The sequence below is a fragment of the Oncorhynchus kisutch genome, linkage group LG24 (assembly GCF_002021735.2).
Source record: "Oncorhynchus kisutch isolate 150728-3 linkage group LG24, Okis_V2, whole genome shotgun sequence".
NCBI lineage: Eukaryota > Metazoa > Chordata > Actinopteri > Salmoniformes > Salmonidae > Oncorhynchus > Oncorhynchus kisutch.
Genome location: NC_034197.2, coordinates 5,814,843 through 5,838,931, shown reverse-complemented (window position 1 = coordinate 5,838,931; position 24,089 = coordinate 5,814,843). Strand labels below are relative to the sequence as shown.

The 24,089-nt window shown below is 43.4% G+C and overlaps 1 protein-coding gene across 3 annotated transcripts in view; it reads right to left on the bottom strand.

Moving 5' to 3' along the window:
* The window catches only part of LOC109869408 (TOX high mobility group box family member 2-like), a 135,641-nt gene that overhangs the window by 10,112 nt on the left and 101,440 nt on the right, over nt 1-24,089 (bottom strand). For all 3 annotated transcript variants that reach the window (XM_020459531.2, XM_031803478.1, XM_020459532.2), the window contains one exon: nt 5,782-6,009. In XM_020459531.2, coding sequence (XP_020315120.1) covers nt 5,782-6,009 — 228 coding nt within the window. The remainder of the gene's footprint in view (nt 1-5,781; nt 6,010-24,089) is intronic.

Here is a 24,089-nt window from a genome sequence, read left to right as displayed (position 1 = left end):
CAGTAAGCCCCAAGAGACCAGGGTTGTGGGGTAAATAACACTTAAGCCCTGATGCACCATTGGTTGCTTCCAGTGAATACATCATAATGGATTAAAATTCCATAAGGACAGCATTGCAGCATTTTAATTGACAGTTGATTCTAAAATGGATATAAATACAAACAGTTTTCAGACCCCTTGACTTTTTATACATTTTGTTACGCTACAGCTAGGAATGCATGATATATGATATATGCATGATATATGATATATCGGTGACTAATATTTCAGTTGATGTTGTTTTAATACATTTGCTAACATTTATAAGAACCTGTTTTCTTTGTCATTATATGGGTATTATGTGTAGATTGATGAGGGGAAAAAACTGTTTCAATCCATTTTTAGAAAAAGGCTGTAACGTAGTGTGGAAAAAGTCAAAGGGTCTGAATACTTTCCAGATGCAAAATACATGGGATGGGGCATGTACACTGATTGTATAAAACATTAAGAACACCTGCTCTTTCAATAACATAGAATGACCAGGTGAATCCAGGTGAAACCTATTATCCTTCATTGATGTCAAATATTAAATCCACGTCAATCAGTGCAGATGAAGGGGAGGAGAAGGATTTTTAAGCCTTGGGACAATTGAGACATGGATTGTGTATGTGTGCCATTCAGAGGGTGAATGGGCAAGACAACAAACTTTAAGAAGGTGTTCTTAATGTTTTGTACACTCAGTGTGTATAGATACACATCACAGCCAAAAGTATATGGACATCCCTTCAAATTAGTGGATTCGGCTATTTCATCCACACCCGTTGTATAACATCGACAAACATTGGTAGTAAAATGGCCCGTTCTGAAGAGCTCAGTGACATTCAAAGTGACACCGTCATAGGATGCCACCTATCCAACAAGTCAGTTCGCATAAAAATTGTCTGTCCTCGGTTGCAACACTCACTACCGAGTTCAAAATTGACTCTGGAAGCAACGTCAGCAGAAGAACTGTTCATCAGAAGGTTCATAAAATGGGTTTCCATGGGTTTCCATGTTTCCAGCTGCACACAAACCTAAGATAACCATGCGCAATGCCAAGCATTAGTTGGAGCACTGTAAAGCTCGCTGCCATTGGATTCACGAGCAGTGTTGTGATGAATCACGCTTCACCATCTGGCAGTCCAACGGATGAATCTGGGTTTGGCGGATGCCAGGAGAACGCTACCTGCCCCAATGCATAGTGCCAACTAGAAAGTTTGGTGGAGGAGGAATAATGGTCTGGGGCTGATTTCATGGTTTGGGCTAGGCCCCTTAGTTCCAATGAAGGGAAATCTTAACGCTACAGCATACAATGATATTCTAGACAATTCTGTGCTTCCAACTTTGTGGCAACAGTCTGTGGAAGGCCCTTTCCTGTTTCCGCATGACAATGCCCCGTGCACAAAGTGAGGTCCATACAGAAATGGTTTGTCGATGTGGAAGAACTTGACTGGCCTGCACAGAGCCCTGACCTCAACCCCATAGAACACCTGGGGGATGAAATGGAACACCGACTGCGAGCCAGGCCTAATCGCCCAACATCAGTGCCCAACCACACTAATGCTCTTGTGGCTGAATGGAAGCAAGTCCCCACAGCAATGTTCAAACATCTAGTAGAAAGCCTTCCCAGAAGAGTGGAGTCTGTTACAGCAGCATAGGGAAGATCAACTCCACATTAATGCCCATAAAGCAAAGATTGCACCGGAAGAAATGGCAGCCGTTTTATGGGCGCCGAACCAATTGTGCTATTATGTGGGGCTTTTTCGGTTATGTTGTAGATAATGTTTCTGCCAAAAAAGAGCTTCTGGATATCAGGACAGCGATCACTCACCTCGGATTAGACAAAGCTTTTTTCTTCAACAAACAGGATACACAGGATGTACTTCAGACACCCGACAAGGCCAAACTCCCCATCATTGGTAAGAGAAAGTGACGCAGGCATAGAGGACACAGGGCGGGGTGCCTTGTAAAAAGGCAATCTGGAAATCTGCCCTTGCCATCAGTATTACTTACCAACGTACAATCATTGGACTATAAATTAGACAGGGTATGACCACGAATATCCTACCACTGGGACATCAAAAACTGTAATATCTTATGTTTCACTGAATCGTGGCTGAATGACGACATGGATAACATTCAGCTGGCAGGATATACGCTGCACCGGCTAGATAGAACAGCACACTCCGGTAAGACGAGGGTGGGAGGTCTGTGTATATTTGTAAACAACAGCTGGTGCACGAAATCTAAGGAAGTCGCTAGATTTTGCTCACCAGAAGTAGAGTATCTCATGATAAGCTGTAAACCACACTATTTGCCAAGAGAGGTTTCATCTATATTTTTCGTGGCTGTTTATTTACCACCACAGATGGATGCTGGCACTAAGACCGCACTCAGTCAACTGTATAAGTAAATAAGCAAACCACTCACCCAGAGGAGGCACTCCTAGTGGCCGGGGACTTTAATGCAGGGATACTTAAATCAGTTTTACCTTATTTCTATCAGCATGTTAAATGTAAAACCAGAGGGAAAACAATTCTAGATCACCTTTACTACCCACACAGCAGATGCTAAACTACAGGACTGTTTTGCTAACACAATCTGGAATATGTTCTGGGATTCTTCCGATGGCATTGAGGAGTACACCACATCAGTCACTGGCATTATCAATAAGTGCATCGAGGGCGTCATCCCCACAGTGACTGTACGTACATACCCCAACCAGAAGCCATGGATTACAGGCAACATTCGCACTGAGCTAAAGGTTAGCGCTGCCGCCTTTAAGGTGCGGGACCCAGAAGCTTACAAGAATTCCTGCAATGCCCTCCGACGAACCATCAAACAGGCAGTGCCAATACAGGACTAAGAATGAATCGTACTACACCGGCTCCGACGCTCGTCATTTTCAACTGATTGAGTCCCTGTGCCCAAGAAAACTAAGGTAACCTGTCTAAATGACTACAGACCCGTAGCACACACGTCCGTAGCCATAAAGTGCTTTGAAAGGCTGGTCATGGCTCACATTAACACCATTATCCCAGAAACCCTAGACCCACTTCAATTTGCATACCACTCAAACAGATCCACAGATGATGCAATCTCTATTGCACTCCACACTGTCCTTTCCCACCTGGACAAAAGGAACACCTACGTGAGAATGCTATTCATTGACTACAGCTCAGTGTTCAACACAATAGTGCCCTCAAAGCTCATCAATAAGCGAAGGATCCTGGGACTAAACACCTCCCTCTGCAACTAGATCATGGACTTCCTGATGGCTGCCCCCAGGTGGTGAGGGTAGGTTTGCCACACATCTGCCACGCTGGTCCTCAGGGGTTTGTGCTCAGTCCCCTCCTGTACTCCCTGTTCACCCACGAATGTATGGCCCGGCACGATTCCAACACCATCATTAAGTTTGCAGAGGACACAGTGGTAGAACTGATCACCGACAACAACAGCCTATAGGGATGGAGGTCAGAGACCTGGCCGGGTGGTGCCAGAATAGCAACCTCTCCATCAACGTAATCAAGACAAAGGAGATGATTATGGACTACAGGAAAAGGAGGGCTGAGCACACCCCCATTCTCATCGACGGGGCTGTAGTGGAGCAGGTTGAAAACTTCAAGTTCCTTTGTGTCCACATCACCAACAAACTAGAATGGTCCAAACACAAACAGTGCAGCGCCCTGGATGAAGAGCATGTTAAAGGCTTCGCTCAAGGGCCCAACGGTAAGGCAATGTCTTCAGGATGTGAACATAGTAGCCCTCCAGTTGCCACATCAATTCCCGCCTTTTTTCCAGAGTCCGTCCTGGGCTTTCAAACCAGCCCCCTTTCGGTTACAGGTCCAACTCCTTAGCCGCTGGGCTACATACGGCCCGTAACCCTTCACTTGAAGTGAGTATACGTAAAATCATTCATAACACCATTCATGACATGAGAGTTGCAGTATCATCCATAACAATATTCAAAACAACTTTAATTCATAACAACTGGTGCTCTGAAGATCTAGGATGGATACTTATGGACGGGATTACAATGGGCAATGGATAGCATAACTGGACATAACCCTTCACTTGAAGTGAGTATACGTAAAATCATTCATAACACCATTCATGACATGAGAGTTGCAGTATCATCCATAACAATATTCAAAACAACTTTAATTCATAACAACTGGTGCTCTGAAGATCTAGGATGGATACTTATGGACGGGATTACAATGGGCAATGGATAGCATAACTGGACATTTATGGAAATTATTTTTGAAGAAAAATGGTCAAAAATGTGGTCTTCGGTTCTACGTAGAATATTTGGCTATTGGTTAATACCTCCCTGATAGCTAGAATTATTATTATTGTTTTTTTTTACAAAATAACGATAATATTAAAGACAGACGAGATCAAATGCATGGTGAAAGGTAAAATCTTAATTTTGCAATTTGCTATTGAGACTGTTGGGTGGAGATGAAGATGAACAATACAGCTTATTGCCCTAAATAGACAGAGACAGAGACAGATAGATGCCCTTGAGGCAAATCCAAGGACATTTTTTTTATCATTCTGTATTCTGGGTAGTTTCAAAATGCCAGGCAACAGAAATAAATAAAAATGGCCGGAAATGAGAATGTCACATTCTCGGCTGTCAAAAGTGTAATTCATCACAGAAGAAGAGCTGAGAACATAGCGGCTCCAGTACAGTACAACAGACTGCCTGTATTCATATACCTCATAGACAAGACCAACATAATGTCTTATTCCTTACACTGTACTGTACACTGTAAACAAGAACACTGTACTGTCCTATACTTTACACAGTACTGTACACTGACTGAACACAAACCAATGTACGGCTGTCCTATACCTTAAACCGCAGGATTGGTGACAGGAGGAAGGGAATGATTCCTTTCTTCCTCCTTTCCTTGGAGTAATCGTTGATCTAACGTGACTGGATTGGGGAAACAAAGGTTCCACTATTTACCTTCCATCATCCAGACAGATCCATGATCCATGTCAGATCAGTGATTACTTCAAGAAAGGGAGGGAAGAAGGAAGGATGCATTAAAGCAGTGGCCAAGATTTCACTTTCCCCAGCCTTTATCCAACCCCTCCCCCCATCCCTCCTTCTCTGATCTTTGTATCCTTCTAAATCAAATTGAGCTTCAACTGCTTTCAATTGAAAATCCAGGTGACAACAACAGCTGTGGATGCCACTTCAGGTGACTTAATTAGCGCCCTGCCCTAAAATACAGTACAATATAGGGGAAACATAATATTCCATTCTAGATTATAGCCAGATTGGCTCTGCTCTGTATCAGCTGTTATCAGAACTGTTTGAAGGGGGTACTCCATTGCTAAATAAACAGTGGGTGTTTATCGACTTGGCCAGGTTTTTCTGTCAAATGACTTTTCTACAGTTGCTGCTACACACGGAGGCTCTTCTCTTTGGCTCTAATTAAATGTAGAAAATAAAATAATTTTAATGAGAGTCAAGGGACCGGGGATAAACGGATAGATTATCTTTAGAAAGAGCAGAACTAGCTCATTAAGGTGAGTTCTATCTCTGTGCACTGTGCTCTGTTAATTACTATATATAATGGCTTGGAATGTCTGCTAGTGCACTTGCTCCATCTACTGGTAACTCAGCAATGTGTGTGTGTGTGTGTCTGAGTGTGTGTGTCTGAGTGTTTGTGTGTGTGTGTATGTGTGTGATCGTGCACGTGCATTTGTGCAGACACACCTGTGTATGTGTGTGTGTTTGTGCACCTGTTTTGCCTCCTCCCCCAGGCTGTCCCACATGGAGGCCACTAGCTTGGACACATCCCCGAACGTGGCATTGGGGTTTGAGCCCTTGATGGCCGCCTGGGTGTCCCTGAAGAAGAGGGCATAGGCCGACACGGGCTTCGACGGCTCGTTGGGGTCCTTTTTCTTCTTCTTCTTCTGCGGTTTGGGCTTGGGCTTCATCATCTCTGAGGATGGCCGCTTCTCCCCTATCTGGAAGGGAGGAGTGATGGAGGAAAGAAGGAGAGGAGGAAGGAAAGAGGGAGAAAGGGAGAAGGAGGATTGTAAGCAACAATGGACATAACATTTTCCCAACAAATAAGGATCTCAATGAAATCGGTTGTTGGTTCCACCTATTGTAATTCCATGGTTAGTCTGTGGAAGCTCAATTTATGTTGTTGTTGTCTATGTAGAAAGGGGGGTGCTGTAAATGTGAAAGGTCAACACTACTGAAAGAAACTGAACTATAGAACCGATGTCCTCACAATGGTATCACCATCGAGACAGTGAAGAGACAGGTAAGATCACCTCTTGTAGGGAAAACCCTCGACAAGGAAAGAGAGCAACACTGTTTTATTATTGACAAATACGACATGGATTGAACAGGACTACTCGATTTCCTCCACAAACAAAAACACATAACGAGCGGACGAGAAAAGGAGGGTTCTGAGAAAAAGCAACAGCCCCTTCTTCTGAGAAGAAAAAGAAAACAAATCAATTTGGCTGAGGATAAGGGAGAATGGAGGCAGACAGAAAGCTGCCGCTGGTACGGAGCTCATTTTAGGACACACTCACCCACAGCCCAGTATCTCTACCTCCCAAAAGTATGGTGAACATTTTAGGACACCCTCTGAGGGAGAGAAACTTGGCAGAGTACCGTAGTCTCGAGGAAGACACTAGGCAGTAGCTTATCACAATGAAATGTTGTTTTATACTACTCATTCACTTTACATGCTGTTTTATACTCGACTTTGTGTGTTTGTTGTTTTTATGTATTTCATTTTTGGGAGAGGAGAGAGGATGAGCAAGGCAATTATAAATTCGGGATGATTAGGTGGCTATGATAGTATGTGGGCCAGATTGAGAATTTAATTAATACAATTATATTCCTGGGATGAGATTATCTAAAGGATTTGAGTAGACAAATTTCAAACTGCAGCTCTAAATAGTAATTTGTTGGATAAATAAAAGCACATCACAATTTATTTCAAGGACAATCTGCTGGGTTATTTAAGAATGATGATAAATGGCCATCATACTATATTTTCCACAGTAAAGTACAGCTTTTGTACATATATTTGACATTTACGTGAATCAAATGCATATGAATACATCTGTCATTTAGCACATAAAGCTTCGAAGAAGTCAAATCCAGGTCAACGTAGCCTCAGTGTGATTGTTTATGGAAATTGCATTCCTCCTGAAGTGAGTAGAGCCCATCAACCATTTGAGGAGAGGGAAGCAATTCAAACATTTAGTGGAAAGAGGCTGTAGCTAATGGAGGATGGAAGGGAGAAGTGACTGCGACTTGATGTGCCATTAAGATCACCGCAACCTGAGTCCTGGGGAACATAAAGAAAAATAATCACATTTGATAGCCTACATAATGACTGAATATATAATGATCAACTACAGTAGATGATTGAAAGACGGAATGAGGCTTCCCGAGTGGTGCAGCGTTCTAAGCCACTGCATCGCAGTGCTAGAGGCATCACTACAGACCTGGGTTGTGTCATAACCGAAAGTGATCGAGATATTCCCATAGGGCAGCGCACAATTGGCCCTGTGTTGTCCGGGTTTGGCCGGGGAGGCTTTACTTGGCTCATCACACTCTAGCAACTCCTTGTGGTGGGCAGGGAGCTTGCAGGCTGACTTCCGGTCGTCAGGTGAACGGTGTTTCCTCCGACACATTGGTGTGGCTGCCTTCCAGGTTAAGCTGGCGGGTGTTAAGAAATGCGGTTTGGTGGGTCATATTTCGGAGGACGCATGACTCGACCTTTGCCTACTGAGGCCGTTGGGGAATTGCAGTGATGAGAAAAGATTGAAAAGGGGGATAAAAAACAAAGATGGGAATGAATGATGCATGCATTCAGAGTGTCCCATGACTCAAGTGGGACCATTTTCAGGGCTTTTTTCAGGTGGCATGGTCACCGTCACATGATTAGTCTATACAATCCATTTATCTCCAAATGCCATGTTAATGTTAGATTTGACTAAATAAAAGTAATTTGAAAATGCTCTGTAAAAAAAACAACATTAATCCATACTGCTCTCTTTTTAACAGGCAATCAGGGACACAAACCATGTGAAAGAATACTGAATGATCACTTGACTAGCAACTATCAAACGGCAACTCTAGGATGTTTAAAAGCATTCCCATTTCATACAATCATCATGCATACTTATCATGGGATTAAGAGCTGGGGTTGTCTTGCTTTTAACTTTGCTTTCTAAACAGAAATGATTGCCTTTGAAATGTCATTGTTTTAGAAACCATTTGAAGCCGAAACAACATCTTCCAAACAGTATGAAATTAGCTAATCAGAATCGGAGGCTCCCGAATGTTTGGGTATAAGAAAAGAGGTCACTTGAATATAACTTTGGATGTGATGTGGATGTGGAATTGAAACGAAAGAAGATTCCCCTATTCAAATTGAAAATGCACCCATGCCTTTCTCTCTCTCTCTCTCTCTCTCTCTCTCTCTCTCTCTCTCTCTCTCTCTCTCTCTCTCTCTCTCTCTCTCTCTATTCAAGGGCTTTATCTCTCTCTCTCTCTCTCTCTCTCTCTCAATTCAAGGGCTTTATCTCTCTCTCTCTCTCTCCCTCTCAATTCAAGGGCTTTATCTCTCTCTCTCTCTCTCCCTCTCAATTCAAGGGCTTTATCTCTCTCTCTCTCTCTCCCTCTCAATTCAAGGGCTTTATCTCTCTCTCTCTCTCTCCCTCTCAATTCAAGGGCTTTATCTCTCTCTCTCTCCCTCTCAATTCAAGGGCTTTATCTCTCTCTCTCTCTCTCTCCCTCTCAATTCAAGGGCTTTATCTCTCTCTCTCTCTTCCCTCTCAATTCAAGGGCTTTATATCTCTCTCTCTCTCTCCCTCTCAATTCAAGGGCTTTATCTCTCTCTCTCTCTCTCTCCTCTCTCTCTCTCTCTCTCAATTCAAGGGCTTTATCTCTCTCTCTCTCTCTCTCTCTCTCTCTCAATTCAAGGGCTTTATCTCTCTCTCTCTCTCTCTCTCTCTCAATTCAAGGGCTTTATCTCTCTCTCTCTCTCTCTCTCTCAATTCAAGGGCTTTCTCTCTCTCTCTCTCTCTCTCTCTCTCTCTCTCTCTCTCTCTCTCAATTCAAGGGCTTTCTCTCTCTCTCTCTCTCTCTCTCTCTCTCTCTCTCTCTCTCTCTCTCTCTCTCTCTCTCTCTCTCTCTCTCTCTCTCTCCTCTCTCTCTCTCTCTCTCTCTCTCTCTCTCTCTCTCTCTCTCTCTCTCTCTCTCTCTCTCTCTCTCTCTCTCTCTCTCTCTCTCTCTCTCTAATTCAATTCAAGGGCTTTATCTCTCTCTCTCTCTCTCAATTCAATTCAAGGGCTTTATCTCTCTCTCTCTCAATTCAATTCAAGGGCTTTATCTCTCTCTCTCTCTCTCCATTCCACAGACTGGTTTGGATAGTTTGAATTTTTTATCCATGAGTGTGTGGTTTCATAAAAAACAATCATCTCTCACGTTTATGCAATGAGGCAAAGAAAAGCGTTTGAAATGACATCTGTTCCCCTCTGCCTTTGATGTGAAGGGTGAATAAATTGGAGGAGAGCTAATGGAATGACAAACTGAAACGCAAAATAATCTCCAGGAAAAATCATTTATATTTATAAATTGAAAGCGCGGCAAAACAAGCGAACTGCTAGAGACAAAAAGGAAATTCTCTCATTTTCCCTCTGTATTCAGAATGATAGTTGGCTACACTAGATAGACAAGAAATTACACTTCAATGGAACATTGACTGAGATGGAATAGAATACTAATGAATTGGAATAGATGAGTAGCATTTGTTAAGCTGGGTAGTCTATACATTCAAGTGTCAGTACAGTAAAAGATGCTTACTGAAGGTACTGAAGGTATAAAGCGAGATAGATCTGTTTACAGATCTAAATAGTAATGGCCACTCTCCAACCACTACACTACACGGTCACCAATTGCTTATTGCACTTCACTATAAACATATAACAAATTGGTATATAGGCGATAAATACATTTTCAGTTTGCAAGTCAAGGACTGTATTTGAAAGTGTCAGGCCCAGGCCCATACAATCAGCATGGCTGTTGTCAGACATTTGAAGAGGGAGAGAGGAGAAGAGGGAGAGGGGGGAGTGGTTGCTGTAATTCTGAATGGACAGCACTGCACAGAGAAGATGAGATTAGATTTGACAGCCTGATACCTGCATCACTATCAAAACACGAGAGAGAGGGGTAAGAGAGAGGGGGAGGGAGAGAGAGAGAGAGACAGATAGATAGAGCAAGTGAGAGAGAGAGAGATGGGGAGGAAGGGAGGGGTTGTTTAATCAGAGGCTCCAGCACATACCTATATTTACACATAAACTGAAAAGCAAAATGAAACCCAAAAAGGGTAAGGTTATCCCTGAAACATTTCCCAAGTGCTGCGTATCGATTTCAAATGGGTGGGAATGTATACACGCCATGGGCAGCGTACAGAGCTGACGAATAAGATCTATTGCTTTTTGGAGTGAGTGGAGTCAGTGAGGTACTTGATGCAAGTGGGAGATATACGCTGCAGCCAGCAAGACTGGTTGAGCGGTGCAAGCACAGCTCAGCTTATTAAATACAAATCCTCGAACATCAACTAAAGAATTGGGAGGGAAAAAATCTAAAGCCTTCAAGTCTGGGGAAAATAGACCCTTCCAACAGCACACTCTATAAGAGGAGTGCTTAATGCAGCTGTTGACCAAGCCTTTGTTGGTCCATAAATAGCCAAATGGGCATTGCTTTACTGTGATGACGGATCGCAATGTGTTTAAATTTACAGAGGATCCGGATGCTCCCAAGGTGCGTTCTGCAACTCTACATTATCTAATTATTTCTGGTTATAGATAAGGTCCAACGTTTTTCTTAGTCAAGTCACATGGTCACAAGGAAAACCTCCCAGCCCTACCTATACCAGCAAGAGACTGATGTTTATGCTTAAACTATAAACCACACACATCTGGAATCCATTTCAACTCTTGTCATACTGTCCATCTGTAAGTAATAAGTCTGACTGAACGTCATAACCCTGAGTATATCCAGGCATATGTCCAGAGAACCACACAAATCAAATGGAAATACTGTTCAGCCCACACAATTATGAAGAGGAAGTGTAAATGCACATGTTATGGTATTGGCTCAGGAAATTGCAACCAAGGCAGACATTGAAAACCTCAGAACTCTTGATGATTTATGAGAAAAAAAAATACATGGTTTTTCCTCAAACATAAAAGCCAAATTCTTCAATCCCATTTTGTTCAGAGATGTGTCAAATTCAAAAACGTCAACTGATTCTCATTGTCAGACAACCTTCTCATCTCCCTGCCTGATCACATCACCAGATACTGATTGCACAGAGCCTGATGCTCCTAATGTAAGCCTATATTCAGTAGTCAATAGTCATCAACTTTGTTCCCGGTTGGGTAACGGGTACAGACTTACAGACTTAACTTGCACACCGGACATAACATCGACCAATAACCTTCCATGAAGATGATAATTGAACAGGTAAAAATGAACCAAATCTTAAATTATGAGTGATTGGTCCTGTGTTGCTCAGTTGGTAAGAGCATAGCACTAGCAATGTGAACGTTGTGGGTTAAATTCCCAATGGGGCCACCAATATGAAAATATATGCAGTATAAGTCGCTACGGATAAAAGCATCTTTTAAATGGCATGCATATTATTATATTATGAACAATGAACAACTGTCAATATTAAGGAGGTATGTAACTGGTTTCAGGAAGCTAGGCGTATGTCGCACGTCACTACTTCGCAGGAGAGGCATTTGAACGTCTTAAAAAAAATCTAAATGCATTTTTGGGGAGAAATGCCTCCTGGAACATGTGAACTTTCATGTTCCTTAATAACAAAAGTGTATTCCATCTGCAAATACGAAAAAAAATTGTAAATTACGAGCCTAGTTGGATTAGCCACGGAAAAAGAAAGGAACCTTCCATGATTGTCTGAGATAATGGATAGGCTGGACATAAGTTTGGATTGGTGTTCCATGTAGTGTGCTTCTGTCTATAACTTGAGTTGCTTAGTATGTGTTCATAGTCCTTTCTACCGATGTGTTTTTGAAAGATATAATGTTAGACATCGAGAACTACAAAAGTTTGCTACTTTTCTCAACAACATTGATACCCTGAATTTAGCAGGTGCTATCGACACATTTGTTGGAATGAGTTGTGATGGGCTACTTTCTGCACACGCCACGGTCAGTGTGAACAGGAGTGACCTGACACAATGCTGGCCAAACATGTAGCTACAAACAAAACTGAGTTAAATTGTTCCAGTCTGCCGTGAAGCAGAAATCAATTTGCCAGGATAATTGCTAGTTATAGACTAATGTTAGCTAGATAACATTGAACCTAGTTGGTTAGCTTTAGCAACCGGCAGATTCATGCTGCAGCTATGACAATGTTTGTATTGGTAGTAGTATGAGTTGGGATTATCCTGGTTCATTGTTTAGCTAGCTAGCTACACACTTCGCCAGATGATTACATGATCTATCAAAGTTACCCAGTTGTGTCTGGGGGTGGTTATAGCATTTCATTCACATGACCCATCAATTTAGACACGTGTGTCTTGGTAAGCGTCATCTAGGAATTATAAATATTTATACAAATATTTTTATCTGGAGACTTTCTGGTTTTGATATTGCTACTATGCAATTAACCATTTCACTGTACTGTTTACACATTCTGTATCCTGTGGATGTGACAAATAAACTTTGATTTTATTTTATATAGTGTGTGTTTACCAGTGACAGTAATGTGAATAACAACATGACCTGCACCAAAGATTAGGATATAGGCCAAGGACTAGATAAAGTGTATTTTTACCTGGAGTTTTTCCATATTGTAGGCTACTACTTTACTACACTACTCATTATGTTTAGCACATGGCCTCACATATGAATCCTTAAAGAGGTGGGTGGGGATAAGACTTAAGAGAGTGTGAAAAATGCTGAATGGGTGCAGACAAAGAAGAGCTCTCCAGTAGGTGGACCAAAACATTCAAGGGCCATTTTCAAAAGTGTGGTTACAAGTTTATCAACTTTCAAACCACAATTATTTTCCCATTGTTCCTCAACTGCAGTGTATGACATACTGTTTTCTAGCTCTGAGTCTCCACTTGTATCCAATGTAAAAAACACAATTTCAAATGTTGCTACATAGGACTGAATCCAGGTGGTGGGTCTCATATTTCTAATGCCTCGCCCAGCGGTGGACCTAACTAATCAGCACAAATTGCTAAAGTTGAGGACTCGTATTTGGTAATGTGGCAAAAACAGTCCTAAGCGAAAACTAATTACATTAACACTTCGCTAAAGAGATGTTGGAGAGGCCCCTTGCAGGTCGACTCTTTATAAAGAGTGGCAAAGCATCTGCCACACACTTCCTGGCTTCGCTAGCGTTCTAATTGGCCCCAGTGGGTTGCTGTAGACGCAACCGTGCAATTTAAAGGGGGTGGGGGGAATAATTATTGTTTTCAACTCAAAATGGTATTCAGTCCCCCCCAAAAAAGAAAAAACCCTGAGTATTGGATTATATTTATATTTTTTTGTTTTATCTGACATGGTCCTCTGAACGGAGCTTTGCAGACTGAGTGGCAATACAAGAAGAGAAAAACAATTAGTCAAACATGAATGGTCTACCACGGCTGGGCTATTTCCATAGCAACAGCCTGAGGGAACAATTCAAACCCTTTATTGGCCTTTTGCTATGTTTCTCTGTAAACATCAGACCAGCAGGAGAGATGGCCGGCAACAGAAAGTCAGGCAACAGAGTCATCACAGAGCCACAACCTGTTAATATATCAATCAACCCTTACAAAAAAAGATTTCCATAAAAGAACAGTGACTGCAGTCGACTGTGGTATTTTGGATGCAGTAATTGCAGAATAACTGCAGTTATACTGCACTGTAACTGCAGTTAAATCAAATCAAATCAAATTTATTTATATAGCCCTTCGTACATCAGCTGATATCTCAAAGTGCTGTACAGAAACCCAGCCTAAAACCCCAAACAGCAAGCAATGCAGGTGTAGAAGCACGGTTATACTGTACTCTAACTGCAGTTATACTCGTAGGGGAACTTTTATGTTCTATTGGAGAAAAAAAGGAAAGTACTCCGCAGAGCATTCTACTGCATTTTGAGATGACATATCTGGAGAGTGCCTTACCACTTTTTAAGGCACAATATGTAATTTCAACAGGCTAATCCTGCCACTTTGCTGAATGGGGATTGGTAACTACACTTACAGTACATACAGTGCATTCGGAAAGCATTCAGATCCGTTGACTTTTCCCACATTTTGTTACATACAGCCTTATTCTAAAACTGATTAAAAAGAGAAATACTGTATTTACATAATTTTTCAGATCCTTTGCTATGAGACTTCGAAATTGAGCTGAGGTGCATCCTTGAGATGTTTCTACAACTTGGTTGGAGTCCACCTGGGGTAAATTAAATTGATTGGATATGATTTGGAAAGAAACACACTTGTCTATATAAAGTCCAACAGTTGACAGTGCATGTCAGAACAAAAACCAAGCCATGAGGTCGAAGAATTGTCTGTTAGAGCTCCGAGACAGGATTGGGTCGAGGCACAGACTCTTCCGAGAGCTGGCTGCCCGGCCAAATGGAGAAATCGGGGGAGAAGAGCCTTCGTCAGGGAGGTGACCAAGAACCCAATGGTAACTCTGACAGAGTTCCAGAGTTCCTCTGTGGAGATGGGAGAACCTTCCAGAAGGACAACCATCTCTGCAGCATGCCAGCAATCATACCTTTATTGTAGAGTGGCCAGATGGAAGCCACACATGACAGCCTGCTTGGAGTTTGCCAAAAGGCACCTAAAGGACTCTCAGGCCATGAGAAACAAACATTTTTGGTCTGATGAAACCAAGATTGAAGTATTTGGCCTGAATGCCAAGTGTAATGTCTGGAGTAAACCTGGCACCATCCCTACGGTGAAGCATGGTGGTGGCAGCATCATGCTGTGGGGATGTTTTTCAGCGACAGGGACTGGGAGACTAGTCACAATCGAGGGGAAGATGAACGGGGCAAAGTACAGAAAGATCCTTGATGAAAACCTGCTTCAGAGCACTCAGGACCTCAGGCTGGGGCAAAGGTTCACCTTCCAACGACCCTTAACACACAGCCAAGACAAGGCGAGTGGCTTCGGGACAAGTCTCTGAATGCCCTTGAGTGGCCCAGCAAGACCCTGGTCGAACATCTCTGGAGGGACCTGAAAATAGCTATGCAGCGACACTCCCCATCCAATCTGACAAAGCTTGAGAGGATCAGCAGAGAACAATGAGGGAAACTCCCCAAATACAGATGTGCCAAGCTTGTAGCGTCATACCCAAGGCATAAATCGCTGCCAAAGATGCTTCAACAAAGTATTGTGTAAATGGTCTGAATACGTAAGTAAATGTGATATTTCATTTTTTTAAATATTTAATACATTTGCAAAACTGTCTAAAAACCTGTTTTTGCTTCATCAGTATGGGGTATCGTGTGTAGATTGATGAGATGTTTTAAATCACTTTAAGACTGTAAAAATAATAGACTGAAAAAGTCAAGGGGTCTGAATACTTTCCGAATGCACTGTACTGTAACTAGCCTTCAGTTAAAATGTAACTACTTTTAAATTGATAGAAAATATATGTAAAGGCTGAAGTATGCATTGTGGTTTAGAAAGACTCAGGAGGTAATCAAGAGGTCCTTAGAAATCAGCAATGGCTTCCCTACTAAACAAGGCTTGACATATGCCCATGTACAGTAGGAGCTAACTGCTTATGCAGAAAGCCAAGCTGATTTGAGCTTCTGCCGTAACCCATTAATTCAAGTCAAGGGCTATGTTCAACAAAAAAAGCAGTATTTTCCTGAGAAGAGCATCAGTGAGCTTAGTCACAATCATAATCTCCTCCATGTGCACACCTTATGCAACATGCTCTGCCAGTAAGTCTCATACCTAGCCTCTTTCTCTCTGCGTTTCCTGCTGATGGTACAGCGATGGTGCCCAAACATAACGAGACAGGCTATTATGATGGCAGCTGGTTGCCATAGGTACTATATGCTAATTGTGAGGAGGGGGTGGGGTATTGTCAGAGCAACAGGCTTTGTTTGGCCTCTGACGTGCATTGTCTCATACGAAAAGACTAGATGATAAAGGGGTGTCAAAGTCACTTCACTAGTGTAGCACCACACCAAACATTTGGATCTCTTTCAAACACGATTTCACAAAAGAAAGAGAAACACATAGCGAGTAATAAATCAAATTATAATAAAAAATATATATTGTAAGACAGTGTATCTAAGAATAACATTTCCGTCTGTCTCCAATGTTCTTTGGTTAAAACAGGAAAATGAGCAACTGGTTCTGTGGCTCAGAGTTCAGGCCTGTTATTCTCTCTCATTATTCTAGCTCTATAATCTTCACTTCTTCGCCCCAAAGGATGTGCAGGACAAGTGACGTTACTGAGACATAAGGTAAATATTAACTTGCGGTTGTTGGGATAAAGAAATGCTCATGTACTGCTAATGAAAATGTTATGTTGATCCAAGATAGCGTAGCAGTCAGACGTCTTGTCGTGTCGTGTCCCTTGTATATATCGTTTTTTTTCTTCATATTTTTCTTCGCATATCTTTTAAAACGTTTTGCTAAACCTCAACATCTAAATACTCTCCTGCAACCCGCCTCACCAAATGTAGCGTGGATCAGCTTTTTTTTCTAAAGTATTTATATTTACTTCGGATCCGGAACCCCTCAACTGAAGCTAGCCAGCTAACTACCAGCTATCAGGCAGCAAAACATTGCTAGCGGTCATCAGCTAACCTTTAGCTCGGAAAGCTCTCGCCAGTTCGAACAACGCGACTCTAACCAGAGCATAACGGACCTATTATTTTTATTCCCGGATTCCCCCACGCAAACGGAACATTTTCATCTGGATCTTCACAACTAGCTAACTAGCTAACCGCAACCTCGGATGATTACTCCTGGCTAGCGTTTCCATCCACTTAGCTTGAAGCTAGCTCGGCCAGAGCACCTGTGTTACCACCGAAGCATACTCCTGGGCTACAATATCCGAACCCACGACCGGTCTAGCGGTGTCACCGCATGAAGAGGCATAAACAGACTTAACCCCATCGTGACGTCCCCCAAAGGCTAACTTTCTAGCCCTTGCTATCTGCTTACTTGCTAATTCGGCCTGCTAACTGCTAGCTTGTTTAGCTCCGGTCTGCTAACTGCTAGCTTGTTTAGCCCCGGCCTACTAACTGTTAGCTTTTTAGCACAGGCCTGCTAACTGCCTGAATCGCCACGTCCCCAGCCAGCCCAACCACTCACTGGACCCATATTTACTTTCAATCTCTTTTCGATTTTTAATTCGATTATACCTTCCGGTTACCTGCCTCACCCAATGTGATACGGAATCGCTATTATTTTGAATTTTTAGAACACATTCAAGAACCTCCAGAAGCTAACCAGATAACTAGCTACAAGCTATTTAGTCATTGTTAGCCACTGCTAGCGGCTTTTACCTTCTGCACAGCCAGACAGTTTTTTTAACCTGGATAATACTCGCCAGTCTAGCTTCCCTGTCCCATCCACCGCTGCCCCCTGGACACTGATCACTTGGCTACATAGCTGATGCATGCTGGACTGTCCATTAATCACGGTACTCCATTCTGCTTGTTTATGTTTTATCTGTTGGCCCCAGCCACACTCAGGCTCTGTTTGTAGTTAATCCGACCCTCTCTGCCTAGTCAACACCATTTTACCTGCTGTTGTTGTGCTAGCTGATTAGCTGTTGTTGTCTCACCTACTGTTTTAGCTAGCTCTCCCAATCAACACCTGTGATTACTGTATGCCTCGCTGTATGTCTCTCTCAAATGTCAATATGCCTTGTATACTGTTGTTCAGGTTAGTTATCATTGTTTTAGTTTACAATGGAGCCCCTAGTTCCACTCTTCATACCCCTGATACCTCCTTTGTCCCACCTCCCACACATGCGGTGACCTCACCCATTACAACCAGCATGTCCAGAGATACAACCTCTCTTATCATCACCCAGTGCCTGGGCTTACCTCCGCTGTACCCGCACCCCACCATACCCCTGTCTGCGCATTATGCCCTGAATATATTCTACCATGCCCAGAAATCTGCTCCTTTTATTCTTTGTCCCCAACGCTCTAGGCGACCAATTTTGATAGCCTTTAGCCGCACCCTCATACTACTCCTCCTCTGTTCTGCGGGTGATGTGGAGGTAAACCCAGGCCCTGCATGTCCCCAGGCACCCTCATTTGTTGACTTCTGTGATCGAAAAAGCCTTGGTTTCATGCATGTCAACATCAGAAGCCTCCTCCCTAAATGTGTTTTACTCACTGCTTTAGCACACTCTGCTAACCCTGATGTCCTTGCCGTGTCTGAATCCTGGCTCAGGAAGGCCACCAAAAATTCTGAGATTTCCATACCCAACTATAACATTTTCCATCAAGATAGAACTGCCAAAGGGGGAGGAGTTAGCCTGAAAAGTAATGTCATACTTTCCAGGTCCATACCCAAACAGTTCGAACTACTAATTTTAAAAATGACTCTCTCCAGAAATAAGTCTCTCACTGTTGCCGCCTGCTACTGACCCCCCTCAGCTCCCAGCTGTGCCCTGGACACCATTTGTGAATTGTTCTGTTAGGTGACCTAAACTGGGATATGCTTAACACCCCGGCAGTCCTTACAATCTTAGCTAGATGCCCTCAATCTCACACAAATCATCAAGGATTTAAACAAGGGCACCCTCATAGACGTCATCCTGACCAACTGGCCCTCCAAATACACCTCCGCTGTCTTCAACCAGGATCTCAGCGATCACTACCTCATTGCCTGTATCCGCTACGGATCCGCAGTCAAACGACCACCCCTCATCACTGTCAAACGCTCCCTAAAACACTTCTGTGAGCAGGCCTTTCTAATCGACCTGGCCCGGGTATCCTGGAAGGACATTGACCTCATCCCGTCAGTTGAGGATGCCTGGTCATTCTTTAAAAGTAACTTCCTCACCATGCTCCGTTCAAAAACTGCAGAACTAAGAACAGATATAGCCCTTGGTTCACTCCAGACCTGACTGCCCTCGACCAGCACAAAAACATCCTGTGGCGGACTGCAATAGCATCGAATAGTCCCTGCGATATGCAACTGTTCAGGGAAGTCAGGAACCAATACACGCAGTCAGTCAGCTAAGGCTAGCTTCTTCAGACAGAAATTTGCATCCTGTAGCTCCAACTCCAAAAAGTTCTGGGACAGCCTTTGGAGAACAAGAGCACCTCCTCCCAGCTGCCCACTACACTGAGGCTAGGTAACACGGTCACCACCGATAAATCCATGATTATCGAAAACTTCAACAAGCATTTCTCAACGGCTGGCCATGCCTTCCGCCTGGCTACTCCAACCTCGGCCAACAGCTCCACCCCCCCCCCCCCCCCCCCGCAGCTACTCGCCCAAGCCTCTCCAGGTTCTCCTTTACCCAAATCCAGATAGCAGATGTTCTGAAAGAGCTGAAAAACCTGGACACGTACAAATCAGCTGGGCTTGACAATCTGGACCCTCTATTTCTGAAACTATCCGCCGCCATTGTCGCAACCCCTATTACCAGCCTGTTCAACCTCTCTTTCATATCGTCTGAGATCCCCAAGGATTGGAAAGCTGCCGCAGTCATCCCCCTCTTCAAAGGGGGAGACACCCTGGACCAAAACTGTTACAGACCTATATCCATCCTGCCCTGCCTATCTAAGGTCTTCGAAAGCCAAGTCAACAAACAGGTCACTGACCATCTCGAATCCCACCGTACCTTCTCCGCTGTGGAATCTGGTTTCCGAGCCGGTCACGGGTGCACCTCAGCCACGCTCAAGATACTAAACGATATCATAACCGCCATCGATAAAAGACAGTACTGTGCAGCCGTCTTCATCGACCTTGCCAAGGCGTTCGACTCTGTCAATCACCATATTCTTATCGGCAGACTCAGTAGCCTCGGATTTTCTGATGACTGCCTTGCCTGGTTCACCAACTACTTTGCAGACAGAGTTCAGTGTGTCAAATCGGAGGGCATGCTGTCCGGTCCTCTGGCAGTCTCTATGGGGGTGCCACAGGGTTCAAATCTCGGGCCGACTATTTTCTCTGTATATATCAATGATGTTGCTCTTGCTGCGGGCGATTCCCTGATCCACTTCTACGCAGACGACACCATTCTGTATACTTCCGGCCCGTCCTTGGACACTATGCTATCTAACCTCCAAACGAGCTTCAATGCCATACAACACACCTTCCGAGGCCTACCAAGTGCTCTTAAACGCTAGTAAAACCAAATGCATGCTTTTCAACTGTTCGCTGCCTGCACCCGCACGCCCGGCTAGCATCACAACCCTGGATGGGTCCGACCTTGAATATGTGGACATCTATAAGTACCTAGGTGTCTGGCTAGACTGTAAACTCTCCTTCCAGACTCATATCAAACATCTCCAATCGAAAATCTAGAGTCGGCTTTCTATTCCGCAAACAAAGCCTCCTTCACTCACGCCGCCAAACTTACCCTAGTAAAACTGACTATCCTACTGATCCTCGACTTCGGCGATGTCATCTACAAAATAGCTTCCAACACTCAACTCAGCAAACTGGATACAGTTTATCACAGTGCCATCCGTTTTGTCACTAAAGCACCTTATACCACCCACCACTGCGACCTGTATGCTCTAGTCGGCTGGCCCTCGCTACATATTCGTCGCCAGACCCACTGGCTCCAGGTCATCTACAAGTCCATGCTAGGTAAAGCTCCGCCTTATCTCAGTTCACTGGTCACGATGGCAACACCCACCCGTAGCACGCGCTCCAGCAGGTGTATCTCACTGATCATCCCTAAAGCCAACACCTCATTTGGCCGCCTTTCGTTCCAGTTCTCTGCTGCCTGTGACTGGAACGAATTGCAAAAATCGCTGGTTGGAGACTTTTATCTCCCTCACCAACTTCAAACATCTGCTATCTGAGCAGCTAACCGATCGCTGCAGCTGTACATAGTCCATCGGTAAATAGCCCACCCAATTTTACCTACCTCATCCCCATACTGTTTTTATTTATTTACTTTTCTGCTCTTTTGCACACCAATATCTCTACCTGTACATGACCATCTGCTCATTTATCACTCCAGCGTTAATCTGCAAAATTGTAATTATTCGCCTACCTCCTCATGCCTTTTGCACACAATGTATATATAGACTCTTTTTTTCTACTGTGTTATTGACTTGTTAATTGTTTACTCCATGTGTAACTCTGTGTTGTTGTCTGTTCACACTGCTATGCTTTATCTTGGCCAGGTCGCAGTTGCAAATGAGAACTTGTTCTCAACTAGCCTACCTGGTTAAATAAAGGTGAAATAAAAAAAATAAAAAAATGTATGGGTTATGAATGTGTTATGAAGTCCCTTCAAATAAAGTGTCACTGGTTGTATTATAGGCCTATGTGTGCTACACCCTCTCTTGCTTGCAGGCCTAAAGCAGCTGTGTTAAGCGAACGCGCTGGTGAAAGTAGGTAGTAGGGCCTAATCCTGAGAACTGACTCTTAACCCGAACCACAGTCGCTCTCTGGGTGAGAGTAATGGCTTCCTCGTGCATGGGGCCGCGGCTGCTATTGTAGAATCACAAAGCATTTAATTGAAACAAATGACTCTGATAATGGGACATTATCCCCCACAGGTTCGCTGTGTGCTAGGCTTAATTAGCGTCACCCTAGTGATCGAGGACGAGCTCGCCATGCTGATCCTTCAAAGGAAATAGCGAGCCCCTTTTAAGTGGGCAAATGGCCCATTTGTCCCACTGTCGATGTGTACTGTAAGCAGGTTCCCCTCTTCAGACTAGCGTAGAAAAGCAACATGTTTTGTCTGTTTGGAGTGTGTCCCAATCTGTTAAGTCAATGCCTTCCCTCTGCCCTAGATTTCTGGATATTGGTATTAGAAATGTATAAGGTTTATGTTAGTTATACTAAATAGTAAGTACTATTTTCCTTGTTTTGGGTCTTCTCTCCATGATAGAATATTAGTACTTTACTGTTCTGGAACTATTATGCACTGCAACATGAAAGAGCAGAACTTTTTTCATCATGATTAAAAGCGGTTCTCCAGATTCAATTGTTCACTCTTGTACATCTTAGAAAGTCAGCTAATGCAATGTTCAAAAACTCTACGACCATGCTGTTTTAAATATTCATTAGTCTTAACAGTTGCCTAAGGTTATTTGAATTAGCAGCATGGATATTCATGAGCTGCAATAATTGCTCATTTGTTTTTTATGTTCAATCATTCAATACACTTCTTCATTACTTCATTCTCATCCATGAATAATAAGCCTCTCAAAGCAAATATGGACTTTTATTAAACACTTTCTTTAATAAGATATTTGTTTTTATTCAAAGCGAATCATAGTGCCCTGACATGTATTATTTTCAGAAAGACATATTGCTCACAACCTGTTGACTAGAGAATACCATTGATGGACATCCATCTTTTTGTCAAATGAAACAACCACAACAACAACATTCCACCTGTAGCTAAGAAAGTGATTTATATACAAATTACAGACCTCTACAGGCACTGCTTTGTAAGTAGGAAAACCTGCAAAATCAGCAGTGTATCAAATAGTTGTTCTCCCCACTGTAGAAAGCGAAACAAGATGGCACATCTATTCCAGTTGAAGGCAACAGTGCATCAATGGTATTCTCTACTGTATAACATCCAGAGTAAAAAAGTGATATTTCATCCAAATGTAAGAATTGCTTACCTGTTTTCTTACCCTGAAAGCAGTCTATAGAGAAGGAGAGACAGTTATCCATGCTTGGGCATGTGATTTCAAACATTCTGAACATTGACTTCCATTGATATTTGCTAAGAAAAAGCTTATGTTAACTATTGGTTACAGTGGCTAGGTAAACACATGAAAAGCGTGGATTGCTATTTCTCCTTGTCTCCTAGACTGCTTTCAGTCTAATCGCTGCAACTCCCCAACGGGCTCGGGAGAGGTGACGGTTGGGACAATACTGCCTGGCCCGCCACAAGGAGACGCTAGAGCGTGATGAGCCAAGGAAAGCCCCTGGCCTATGGGGCACCCAGTCACAGGCCGGCTGAAGTGACGTCTCAGCAGTATGATGCAGTGCCTTAGACCGCTGCGGCACTCGGAAGCAACCTGGAAACTATTCATATTCTAACAATAACCCACATTGACAGTATCTAGACAACAGGGAGGGTCCTGAATATGGCCAGCCTGTGGTCTAGTAACAGATGCACCCTGCCAAAAATAACTATGTAGCGCCACACGTTTAACAAGATTGAACAAATCTTGCTACATGAACTTGCAGATTTGGCTGAGCTTTTTTGGCAGTGGGCTTTTCCCCAAACCAACCTCATTTACGCTTATAATGAGATATCGGCAGGCGTTCAGTTTCCAAATTTAAATGTGCCGGCGTTCTCCTCGGCGACGTGCTCGGGCCCCTCCTCAACCCTCATTACCACCTGCCAGGGAATTCCCTCCTCTTTTTCAAAGAGACATTTCTCACTCCCATCTCCCCTCTCGCAAAAATGAGCCAGACCAGCCAGGCTCGGGATCTGGGGGCCTGTCAAACATGAAGCCCCCCCACAGTAGCAGACTGGGGGGAGCAGGCAACATTGACAGTGAGGGCTAGCTGTGATAGGGTTTTTAAATGCAGGCATAATGAGCGCTCCATCCAACTTGGATAAATTATGCATTGTTCAATGTCCCATCCAAACTATGTGTCTGTCTGGCCTTAGACAACAGAGGGCAGGGGTGGGTTGGGATATCACACTTGGCTAAACACCTAACCATCTTATGAAACATTATCCAGCCAGCAAGCACCTTTTGGATGGCTATGAGCACACCACTATAAGCTGATATTGGACCCATGTCGATAGCCTATACTCTATTGGCTACTGCCGTCTGAACCTCTAGAAAACCCATCAGCCAAATGAGTGGTGGGCTGCTG